Source organism: Dreissena polymorpha, chromosome 2 (genome assembly GCF_020536995.1).
Source record: "Dreissena polymorpha isolate Duluth1 chromosome 2, UMN_Dpol_1.0, whole genome shotgun sequence".
Taxonomy (NCBI): Eukaryota; Metazoa; Mollusca; class Bivalvia; order Myida; family Dreissenidae; genus Dreissena; species Dreissena polymorpha.
Window position 1 is genome coordinate 73886703 of NC_068356.1, and position 13067 is coordinate 73899769.

A 13067-nucleotide genomic window follows, 5' to 3' on the forward strand; every position below is an offset into this window, starting at 1 on the left:
TAATATAAGCAACATTAACCTTGACCTTTATCCGACTACCTAAAATGAAAGCCCAAATCCATCAACGCACGAAATTCCACTGCAATAAATCCATTTATATTTAATTGGGGCGTAAAATGTCGTTTTTGATAGTGTTTTATGTTAAGGTACAATGATGTTGAACTTAACGCGAGTTGCCCAAAGGCTGAATCGCAAGATAGGAATGTAAATAGCTACACACGCACACACATTTTTCATGGAACAACGTGCTCCAAAATAAAAAGTGTTTTTATTTTGAGCAAAACCTGCCTTGACCTTAATTCAACCACCTTAAAATGCAATCTTAAGCGAGGTCTCTATTAACGTTACCTTAAACAAAAATTGAATGTTATAACAAGAACCAAACTGAAGTTACTGAGAAGAAATCATTTGTCTTTTTAGAGACAGTGGGATTGACCTTGACCTGAAGAGCCCCAAACGAAATTCATAGCTAGGCCGATATTTACGCTTGCCTTTTGTAAACCGTTTTATAAAGATTGTTTATTTCAAACTAAAGTAAATGAACGGAACCACATATTATAGAGTAAGCAGCATACTTGAGGGCAAGTTGGGAGATTTCAGAACCATAATGCAGAGGTGCATCAGGCGATCAGGATGGTAATCGAACTTGGTCGAGACATTATGCCCATGAACATTGTCACCGAGTTTGAATAGGATTCTATTCAAAAAATTTGTATATTTGCCTATTTTTAAATGCTATTGCATTATTTCTGCAGTGCTCTATGCTATTCGGCTGGATATCGAATTAGGCCGAGATATAACGCATACAAACGTTAACATCAAGTTTCATGATAATCCGATGTAACCGTTTTGAAAGGCCGTTGTCCTGGACCCCGCCCGATCCCCTGCACGCCCGTCAACGTGTACCCATGTTTTAAACGGGCGTATTAAAAAAGGAAATGAAAATAAAATTATAAATAATAAAATGAATAGTTTAATCGATATAAGTCACATGATTTGCTATGACGGCGAGTATTTGATAAAAGCCATACTCACAACAAGCCACATCTCTGAATGTTGGTTTTAAAACAATAATAAATACAACTAATATTAATTTGCATGGGCTTTGTCGGCCTGATGGATCATTGTTTCCTGTTCATGCACTTTCAGTTTGTATTTCCCTCATTGTCAAAAATGTGTGCTACTGTTGTTTGTTTATTGAAAACCAAAATCCCACCTGGGATACTAACTGTATAGACCGTTCCATAATTTAGTCATTACATAATTATCTCCCCTGAATTCTCTCCGCGTCCGCCATTACACTGCTGCTTAACAATCGGTAACATATATAAGAGAGCATCGATTATTCAACGGATGAATTTCTTTCTAAATTCTAAGACCGTCATTACATGGTATTGGTTGTCTTGGAAAACTAACACATTAAAAAAAGCATTTAATTAAATTAAATGCAATATTTTTCATTTGATTATTTGCATCAATCTTTAAATCGTGTATGCCTTTGCATCTCAGTGTTTAATTGCCGCTTTGTTCTGCATAATCCGATTATCTCGTTTTGATCAGATATTGTCCAGACTTAACTAACCACATGGTGTCATAAACCACACTGGGTGGCAGATGACAGTCTGATCATTCAACACAATTGATGATGCCACAATGTCTCATCTTCCTGGTAGTATTAAGCAGTCATTTGGTAAGATAATTTACCTCCGACATACTTAACAGTTGCGTAAATTAGATATGTTACATATTTTACAAATTAAAAGTTATGTCCTATATAGAATATCAGAAATTGTACACCGTAAAGATACTAGCCCGTTTAATTTATGAAAAAATAAAGTATTTACAAAAAATAAAAATAAAACATTTAACGTATTTAGCGGGTATCGGTTAATTAAAACTACGTCATTCCGTATGAAGATTTGATGTTACGGCAATGCACGAACGATATCATAAAAACAAGAAATTACATTTGACACCAAACAGAGGTAAAAAATATTTAAAAAAATATATATGTATATAAATATATGTGTGTTAAAATGTTAGATATGTGTAACTCATACTCTCTAGTAACGAGTTTTCAATATTTATGAGTACACAGTTCAATTTGCATCATATGAAGTTGTGTTTTTCAGTTGTATGTTAATATTCCTCAATAGCGTCATTCTTTGTACAAAACACATCAAATTAAAATTACATGTAAATACTGACATGTCCTTTGCTTTTAATATGGCTTTGTAGTATGTTTATTTTCAAAGCACTCCTTACACTTTCTAACACTCATTTATTTATCACACTAGCGTACTCATGCCATTGATAATTATATTTTTATAATTAGATGTATTACTATTGTAATTTATTGAAGCTTTTCTGCAAAAAAATATTACGACTTATGCATAGAGCTCTTTGTTGTGTCAAATTGTCGGCCTTTCAGTCTTCAGAAAATCTTTAATTTGATGCTTATGCCGCGTTTTTAAAGTTGCAAATAAATGTATTAATAAATTCGTTTGGCGCTTAATAATATATTTTTGAAATATTATTTAGGTGTTTTTTTTTCGGAGTTTTTTTGTGTGGATTAATTGACTTAACATTTGGTGTCGTTATCCATATGTTTTGCGTTACTTCAAAGACCTATAAAATACATTTTTTAGTATTTTTAGCTTTATAGCTGTTAAATGATTCAAAGATGAAAATATAGATATATCACATAGATCACATTCTCTTCATCTTCCGAGTAATCACATAAAAGATCGTCAAGATCAATATCACTCTCTCATGATAAAAAGCTCGTTTTTTAACGTGACAAAATTCCATCTAAAAAAATTAAATATAAATCCAAACCACAATTTTTTATCTCTGATATCAGTTAGAACAAGAAAAATAATGGAAGGCGTATCAAAAATATCATACTTAATATAATATGTTATGATTTTGGAATGTAGATTTTTACCAAATGAGACCAACAATTAGCGGTAATTAATTGCGCGAGAATCTTTTATAAGTATTAATTAAAATATAATCTGCTTGATGTTGCGGCTATTAAAATCAACACAACAATACATGCGTGAATTGTTTGTGAAACGTTAAAAGTAACAAGTCTAATCAAAGACATAGTATGAGCGACTGAACCGGCAAATTTTCGCCGATGATTACCACTTGATTTAATAAAAAAAAATATATATACGAAAGCATTTTAAACATTTTATTTGTAACAATCAATCTCAACTTCAAACAATCATTTAAACAACAAAAATGTGATAATCGCCTCACATTCATTCATTAAGTAATTTATTTATCCGACAACGGTGAAGCGGGTATTCTCTACGTCTTTGGCTTTTGGAATCGCAGACTCGCACAAGTTAGCAGCAGTGTAATGGCGGACAGTCACGTGACTGACAATATGGCGGCGCATTCGGTACCCCTCGCAGATTATCATAATCGGACTCGGGAGAAATACGGGTTGAAAGTAGTCCGCCCACGTGATACCATTCTAAGAATGTTACAACAACAAAAACAATAACAACGACGGCGTCCATAATTCCTGTAGAGTTTGTACTTGCTCTGGCTTCATAGCATAGAAAATCCCCATTTTCATCTTTGCAAAATGTAAACAACTCGCAAAACCGGCCATGTTTGTTTTTACTATGTAATTTTGATTCGCGTAGGCCCGCGTAGGTAGACCGCAATACCGCTTCCGAAATGTGTATTCATACTATCTCCTTCGAGGTACTTATCCGATGTTTGACGGAAAGGGCCGAGAATGTGCGATTGTATGGCGGCGGTCAATTTATCGATTATGGAACGGTCTATATTCAAATTTAAATGGCAAAACATGTGGGTTTCTTTGGGTTTCTTTGGGTTTCAATGTTGTTTTTTTATAAATTATATTATTACTAATAGACTGTTGTATCATCACTGATCCATCTTCGTATTATGTTATATTATGTACTATATATTTTTCCGCCAAACGACGTTACGTTATTGTATGACGTTGACGTCACTTCCTTTGTATTTGTTTATATTAATGTACTACTGATAAGGCTATGGCCGAAACATGTTTAGTACCTAAGACATTTTAATAAACAGTGACGTGTTTGTACGATTTATTTAATTTTATCTTTGGGTTTCAATGCGCATTGAAATTTTAACAATTATAACGACGTAGTATTGGTCTTTTCGGTTTTCGTGTGTTTTACACAAAATTAACGTTGGTCATATGAGTTTATATACATTAATATTCATGTTTGTTGTGTCCGATCTTTACATGCGATTTCGAATATAGAAAGCATTTATCAATCATGCATTTTTGCGAATAAAGATCAGTCATTGCTCTTTGTTCTCCGACAATAACAATAAACGTGTTTAGGGCCGAATTAAGATGCATTTAAGATTATTTTATTAATAGACTCTTTAATTAACAATTAATCGGAATTCCCTGATCGCGTGCAAACGAATGCATTCCTCTGCCCAATATGGTAAGAAAAACAATTCAAACTCATCTAGCCTTTAGTTGTTCACCTGTAAGGATGTAATTCTATTTTAGTTCACTAGCATTAATTAAACATGTGTTCTTTAAGCATGTGTTGCACAACGGCAATTAAGTTGTTTACAGCAAAAGTACATAAATAGTTTAATTTGTGTAAGGACTAACATCAAAACAGATGACGAACGTAAACAGTTGTATTACTATATAGCACACAATGTTTTGTATTTGGATCAAATAACAAGAAAAATCAATATGCTGATTACTATCAAGGCAAATATGTGATATGTGCATCATTTTATTTATGTCGAGATGAGACTTTGTTAACAAGTCCATACGAGTTTACTAACACGTGAGAACTACTTGGTAACTCAAGGCAGCGCATGTGTAAGTCGTGGGAATTAAATAACCTCACTTTTGGTTATGCTTAAATGTGCCTACGAAACGAGAGTAAGTTAGTCGTGGTAACGGTATATTCAGCCCATCTGAATACGTGATATTTAAAGGGACCTTTTAGCGTTTTAGTAAATTGACAACATTAGACAAACAACTTGTTTCAGATATGCACATTTTCGTTGTAGTTATGATATGCGTGAGGAAACAGTAACACTGAACATTTACAATTCTCTAAAATATCCATTATATGCATCGTTTGACGATTTGAAAACCTGAACCTGTCGTTATATTGTGTGAGACTACGAGGATTGCTTTTATAAAGTATATAAAACAACACTCATTGTATGAGCAAGGATGACATAGTCGTCTAAGCGATAGACTTTTACTCCAAGGGTCAGTGGTTCGCGCCCAGCTGAGGGTTACTTTTTTTCTTTCTTTCATTTTATTCTTGTTTTTTACTAGAGCTTTTTAGATCCAATATTTACATTCATTAAAATAAAGCATTTAAAGGGGCCTTTTCACGTTTTGGTTGACACCATTATAAAAATGTTAAAGATTCGCAAATTTTCGTTGTAGTAATGATATTTGTGAGGAAACAGTAATACTGAACATTTACCATGCTATAAAATATCAATTATATGCATCTTTTGACGATTTAAAAACCTGAAAATTATAAAGCGTTGCAATGCGAAACGATTGAATAATTTGGAGAGTTCTGTTGTTGTCGTTATATTTTGTGATACAACGAGGATTGCTTATATTAAGTATAAAATACATCACTCATTATATGAGCACGGATGGCCGAGTTAAGCTAAGCGATATACTTTTACTCCAGGGGTCAGTGGTTCGAGCCCAGTTGAGGGTTACTTTTTTTCTTTCTTTAATTGTATTCTTGTTTTTTTACTGGAACTTTTTAGATCTAGTGTTTACATTTATCAATATAACGCATTTAATGACAAACTTCAATTCATATCAAAATCTGTGAAAAGGCACCTTAAATGACAAACTTCAATTCATGCCAAAATCTGTGAAAAGGACCCTTTAATATATCTATATATTGATAAAAAAATCGTACAGATTCGCGCCGTTAAACCCTCTTAATAGGATGCATTCCGATGGGTTGATTATGTCGTTTCAACAAGTTAGCTAGAAACGAGATGACACGTCGTTCCGACGAGTTATATATGTTGTCGTTTCTCGGATTCTCGTTTGCAACAGCACAATGTTACTTGTAAATAATGTATGACATGAATTATACTATTGAATCCTTTAGACCATTTAACATTATTGAGCCTGTTTGTGGTTCGTGTTGGTAAATAGTTGAAAGCACACATGATCGTCAAAACTGTAAAAAAAAGGATGCAGTCGCGATGCATTTCAGATATATATGGCGCTTCGTAATCGTATTAAAGGGGCCGTCCAACAGATTTTGGCATGTATTGAAGCATGTCATTAAATGCCTTATATTGATAACTTTAAACATTTGACCTAAAAATCTCCAGTAAAAAAATACAAGAAAAAAAAACAAGAATACAATTCAAAAAAGGAAAAAGTAACCCTCAACAGGGCTCGAAAAACTTACCCCAGGAGTCTTGGAGTAAAAAGTCTCCCGCCTAGACCACTCGACCATCCATGCTCATGCTTAGAGGCGATGTATTTTTTACCTTTATAAGCAATCCTCGTAGTTTCCCAAAATATAACTTCAACAACAGAACTTTCCAAATTATTCAATCGTTTCGCGTCGCACGACGCTTTATAATTTTCAGGTTTTCAGATCGTCAAAAGATGCATTTAATGGATATTTTAGAGCATGGTAAATGGTCAGTATTACTATTTCCTAAAAAACATTAAAACAAAAACGAAAATTTGCGAATCTGAAACAACTGTTTTTAATTTTGTCAATTTACCAAAACATTGGACGGCCCCTTTAAGAGACACTCACAAGTTAACATACATATACTGTCCTCTAAATATAAAACGAGTATTGGAGTTATTGTAAACGAATCGTGCAAGTTTGCTTAATTGGTATCATTGGCAAATATGATGGCTGAATTTCATATTCGCCGCGATTGAACGAATCTGGCACAATAGCTACTCAATATCTAAATCGCCTTTTTATTGTATATTATAATTATTGTGTAACCGATTTATGCCTAGCGTCTAGAAAAAAAGGCCTTGGCAAACAGCGTAGACCAAGATTAGGCGCCGCATCTAAATATAGAAATAAATATACTAGACATCCCTAATTTTGGAAATAAATTGATCCAATTTAGAAGGATGGGAGAGTCCACTAGGCATAAATGGGTTAAATAAGAATTATGTATGTCATCAATACTACATACGCATGAAATACCTACAACAGTACCTCGTTTACATAAATCAGCTTCAAATCGGCATTTTTTTAAATAACGAATTTGAAACATAGCTTAGAGTATTGTTTTCAAATTTAAACCTCCAAATATTTTATAGAAAATATATTATTTATGTTTTAAACAATCAGAACTTACTTAGATGCATATGTGTATCAGAACTAAAAGCAAAATGATTGCTGAAACCCATGAACCATGTACTATTTACCCATTTATGCCTATCGTCTAGAAAAAGGTCATGGCAAACAGCGTAGACCCAGATGAGACGCCGCATGATGCGGCGTCTCATCTGGGTCTGCGCTGTTTGCTTAAAGGATCTTCTGTAAGAAATATTCTAAATATAGAAATAAATATACTAGAAATCCCTAATTTTGGAAATAAATTGATCCAATTTAAAAGGATGGGAGAGTCCACTAGGCATAAATGGGTTAATAATATCACAAAATACACGGTATGCTGTTCGAGAATCAGAAAAGGTCTACTGCGTGGTGACTGGAGGATGCCGGTCCGATATGTGCCGCTTGTATTTGGTATGTCGTCAAAAATTTGACCTAGCGCTATGGACTACATTTTTAGTTAAACATAACGAACAGTTATAAATACCTCAGGTGCATTTTATCAGACACGCTTGAATTCTCCGTTACCGCTACACTATACAACATAGGGCGATTCGAGCCTTTCTTGGTGTGCATAAACACGCATCGAATATTGTAATTAACGGCGACGTTGGGTGGCAGACTTCTACCGCAAGACACCATATCGGGATGCTGCGCCTGTGGGACTGCCTTGTAAAGATGCCAGACGATAGGCTAACAAAGAGGATTCATGTGTGTTGTGTATCGTGTTATTTCTTAAAAGTTGACCCAGCATTTGTAAAAATATTGCAACACATATACATTTCCAGAAAGGAAATTCATTTCTGCGTTGAATAAGACCGAGATCGTGAAAATCGCTGCACAATTGATGAAGATATGGCTGTTCAAAGCGATGCACCCTGTTTTGGGGTGATTTTGAGTTGCATACCTTGTTATATATATATATTTGATAGTGAAATATTTTTTTTCAGAAAAGTTAATTTTTCGTTATAATATGATTATTTATCATTCAAAATGATGTTTTCACTAATTAATATCATAGCCACACGCTAACCACCTGTGACTCAAATGCTTAATGACGGACAAACGAGTGATATATAGATTTGCTTTATTTATAAACGATTGTTATTTAAAACGAGAAAGTATACTGTGTGTGACGATATGACTTTATTATGGCTATTATACAAAGTTGTATATGACACTTATAAAATGCTATATCCTATATTAAATTAGTGATTATTTTACAATATACTCTTTAACAGACATTAGACGGCTACACTTATCCATGTCTAATTAGTGACTCGATAGCCATTTGCATGGCTGGGTAGTACTGTTTTTTTCAAATTGTATATAATAATTACTATATGCATGTACTATGTGTCACTTTAATAAAATATGAAACTACAAACTACTACACTGACAGTTACAAGGCACGGGACCCAGTTTAAATCATTGTATTAGATAGTGTCGCGTTGTGTGGCGTGACAAACGTTGCAAAATTCTATGCGAGGTAATTTCATTAAATCCAAGAAAATTGTATGTGTTCTCAAAAATAATTTTGGATTAAGATATGTTCGAAAAAAAAAATATTCAAACAAAATATGATTTATCAAGTTATAAAAATGATGACTTTGATAAAATATGTTAATGGTCAATAACAATACTTTTTTTTGCTATAATTAGCAATATGTGATACTAAGCAAAACCTGTACAGGCCGTGTTGATTACTCTTGACAAAACGAAATGGAAGCCCCCATGCATCGATACGTTGGGTCCGTCTAAATACAATATATCACTCGTGATATTGGACATGAACGAAAAGACCGAATGTGATAAATAAGGGCAATATTGAAGATTTTATGTTTTGATACGCAAAGAATTCTATAACCAAAATACACTTACAGATTTTAATTTGTTAATACTACATTTCGTAAATCTCCATCTAGCCAGGTATCCAATTACTCCTGAATAAGTTGAATTATTACTTTAGTCTATATTTAATTTTGAACATGTTTCTAATCGTGACAAAACGTTCAATGTTTTGATATTATGTTTCACTGCAATAAATCAATTTGACATTACGTATGCCAATGTCCTTAACATCTATAAATGTAACCTTTCCTCATTGTGTTATAACGATATATGTGTGTTATATATATAAATATATATATATATATATATATATATATATATATATATATATATATATATATGTATATATATATATATATATATATATATATATATATATATATATATATATATATATATATACCAATACATAGTGCCAGTTACGCGGTCTCTGTAGTTTTCAGACTGTACTTACGAGGTCAATATAAAAAACGGGGTCTATATACAACCCCGCAATCTAGGCTCCTTTAATTACTATGAGGGGGGTGTAGGGGAGGTAATGCAATCAAATCTCACAATAAGGTCTTAAATCGAAAACCACAATCAGGTCTGAAATTGAAATTGTATATACCTCGCAAATAAGTTCGCTATATATTTCCTTGTATAAGACGTTAAATAAATGACGTATTTATATACAATAATAATAGTAGGTACCCCTATATACCTTAATTCGTGTTTATATCGGATAAAAAAGGGTATGGAGATACATGTATTTAAAGTGGGAACCCCATAACCTATTTCTAAATCAGAGACCCCGTAACTGGCCATATGTGTGAATATATATATATATATATATATATATATATGTGTGTGTTAATTGTATAACACATATTACAGATAAAATATGTAAGTGTAATGCGTTCATAAGAAGTCATAAAATCACCCACAGGGGCAGTTACTGATAGATCTACATTGCGTGGAAATTTAGCTACAAAATTCAAGTTGCTGGGTGCCCTGACATCAGTCATGGTTGTAATTAATTAAAAGCAACTGGCAATTGTGTCCTTAAGGTGTACATATATAATGTATGTACACATGATTAGCTCCGTGTATTGGTGCGGTACACTAATGATCATTAATTATTGACCAACATTCTATCACAAGAGCGCCCTGATCAGAACAGAGTATCGGAAGAGATAAGACATGGAATCTGTGATTAAATACGGTAAAATCTGGCTGTTCTATCTTGACCAATGATGAAATTGATGTGAGTGGTATTGTACCGTGACTATCAGTTATAAAGTTACGGATAGCGTTTAGGAATTGGCAGATGTTAACCAAATATTGTCAAGGTTAAATGTTAATATATCAAGCTATTCAAGATTCTAGCGAAGAGATGAACTAAAATGAAGGGGGGTAAGTTATTTTCAATTACTTGTATCATTAGTAATATTCAATAATAAAAAGTAATAATTCAGTCACCTTTGTACTTAGTTACATGTTACGGTTTACTTAATTTCGAGTTCTCTAAACGACTTTAAAAGGAATTTGTTCACAAAATGAATTAAGAAAAATATTGGAAATAGTCGCATATATGAAACAAAAAGATTGCAAACATTTTATTCGAATAAGTAAAATAATTCGTTCGCTCAGGATAATATAAAGAGTACTATATTTCTCACACAATTCCAGAGATAAAATTCAAGTGAAGGCAAAAAATGATTCCAAATATCTTAGTTGTGCAGATAGGTGTTTTTTGTAAAAATGAAAAGGCAATATGTGAATAAGACTCATAAGAACGAATTAACATTTATAAAGCGTGTTCGTAATAACCAATATGTTATGTTTTTGTATACTCATATGTAATGCTTGTTTGATTAAGTCATTACGATGTTTTAAATAGAAGTGCTTTTAACACAATAGAAATAAAACATGTTACTATTATTATATTTATTTCCTTTGACAATCGTATTGAAAACGGCATTTCAGCATATCGAGTCTTCAATAATTCACAACTGCACACTTTAAACAGGAATTTAATTGCGTAGCTCTTCTTTCTTTGCAATTGTAATTAATTTATTCTATTTAGCATCAAATACATAAATAATTGGTGTATATTGTGCAGGTCGTAGAATCATGAAGCTGTCCACGAGGCCTAAACTAATGCTCATATTGCTAGTGATGACGTTGATATTTCTTGCCGACAGAATGATTTATCGCAACGGTGAGGGGCAGGACAATATCGTAGATGAAATGACAAAGAAACAGGCCGAAAAGGAGAAGACGCTGGCAGAAATAAAAAGAATATCTCAGAAATTTTCTGCCTTCAGCAAGAAGTATAATTCACAGAGTTATAAGGCAAATGTCCTTAATAATTCCTTTACTGTAGCAGATCTACGTGCAATAAACAATAACCCAAATAGGATATCTAATACAGAAGTTTCTAGTAAAAAAACATCGAGAACAAATGAAGAACTTGAATCTGTAACAAGCTATCAATTATACATTGAAGACGCTGATCAGTTAGAACTTGATCATCCCTTGGTGAATTTACATCGATATGAGTATATCTTAAACAACGAGAATTCTTGCAAGGAGAATATTCTGGTACTTATCCTTGTTAATATTGCTCCTAACAAGGTAAATGAGAGAGACCAAATTCGAAATACGTGGGGATCAATTACAAAGGTTTCCGGAGCAAGCGTCGTGACGTTGTTTGTGGTAGCACAAACTCCGGATGGTAAAATACAAACTCAACTTGAATATGAGAGTGAACAACACAGGGACATCATTCAGGGCAACTTTCTAGACTCCTACAGAAACCTCACCATAAAAAGTGTCATGGACTTGGACTGGGTCCACAGATTTTGCAACAAGACGAAATTTATTCTAAAGGTTGATGACGATACGATGGTTGATGTGTATCATTTAGTTAAGTTCCTGTTACAAAAATCTCCCGATGGCAACACGCGAAACTTTTTGTATTGTTCGTCGTTCAAAAATCAAGGACCAGTACGGTATCCGGATGACAAATGGTTCGTTCCAAAGCACGAATACCCATATTCTAAGTACCCGACATACTGTGAAGGTTTCGCGTACATCATGTCCTACGACGTCAGTATGCAACTTTACAATGCATCAACGCAAGTGAAATTTTACTGGATCGATGATGTTTACATCACGGGATTTGCTGCGTATAAAGCGGGCGTGCGTCATATCGATATGGAACATGGTCATGGGTACAATATGCTTCAGACCGAACACTTGTCGAAAAACGTTAAATCATCGATGTTTCTATTAGCTAAATACGCTGGAATGCGAAAAAATTGGGACATGGCTTGGAATGATATTAAGTCATTACACCAGCTTGATTAATGAGCATTGCATCGGATGCGTATATGACGAACAAAACATGTCATGAAAGGGTGATATGTTTGTGGAAGAACACACAATTAACCCATTTTTGCCTAGCGTCTAGAAAAAAGCATTGGCAAACAGCGTAGACCCAGATGAGACGCCGCATGATACGGCGTCTCATCAGGGTCTGCGCTGTTTGCTTAAAGGAATTTATATAAGAAATATTCTTAATATAGAAATAAATATACTAGACATCCCTTATTTTGGAAATAAATTGATCCAATTTAGAAGGATGGAAGAGTCCACTAGGCATAAATCGGTCAATTATCGCAAACGCGGCTGATGTGACCTATCCAATACAAAGTGTTTTGTATAACTTAGTGTGTGAACAATACCCTCAGCCACACTCGGAGTCGGGTATTTTTTTTACACATGATACATTTCGAAGTATGTGCTTGGTTTCTTTTCGGTTTAGTATACATGTATAGATATATGTTATGGGCTAGCATTTCCATCGTT

General features: G+C 33.6%; 1 protein-coding gene across 1 annotated transcript; it reads left to right on the forward strand.

Moving 5' to 3' along the window:
- The first annotated feature begins 10398 nt into the window (after nucleotides 1-10398).
- Nucleotides 10399-12701, forward strand: LOC127867618 (beta-1,3-galactosyltransferase 1-like). Its single transcript, XM_052408918.1, has 2 exons — nucleotides 10399-10607; nucleotides 11317-12701. Exons 1-2 carry the CDS (start codon nucleotides 10598-10600, stop codon nucleotides 12564-12566), a joined length of 1260 nt encoding a protein of 419 aa, XP_052264878.1. The 5' UTR covers nucleotides 10399-10597; the 3' UTR covers nucleotides 12567-12701.
- Nucleotides 12702-13067: the final 366 nt, after the last annotated feature.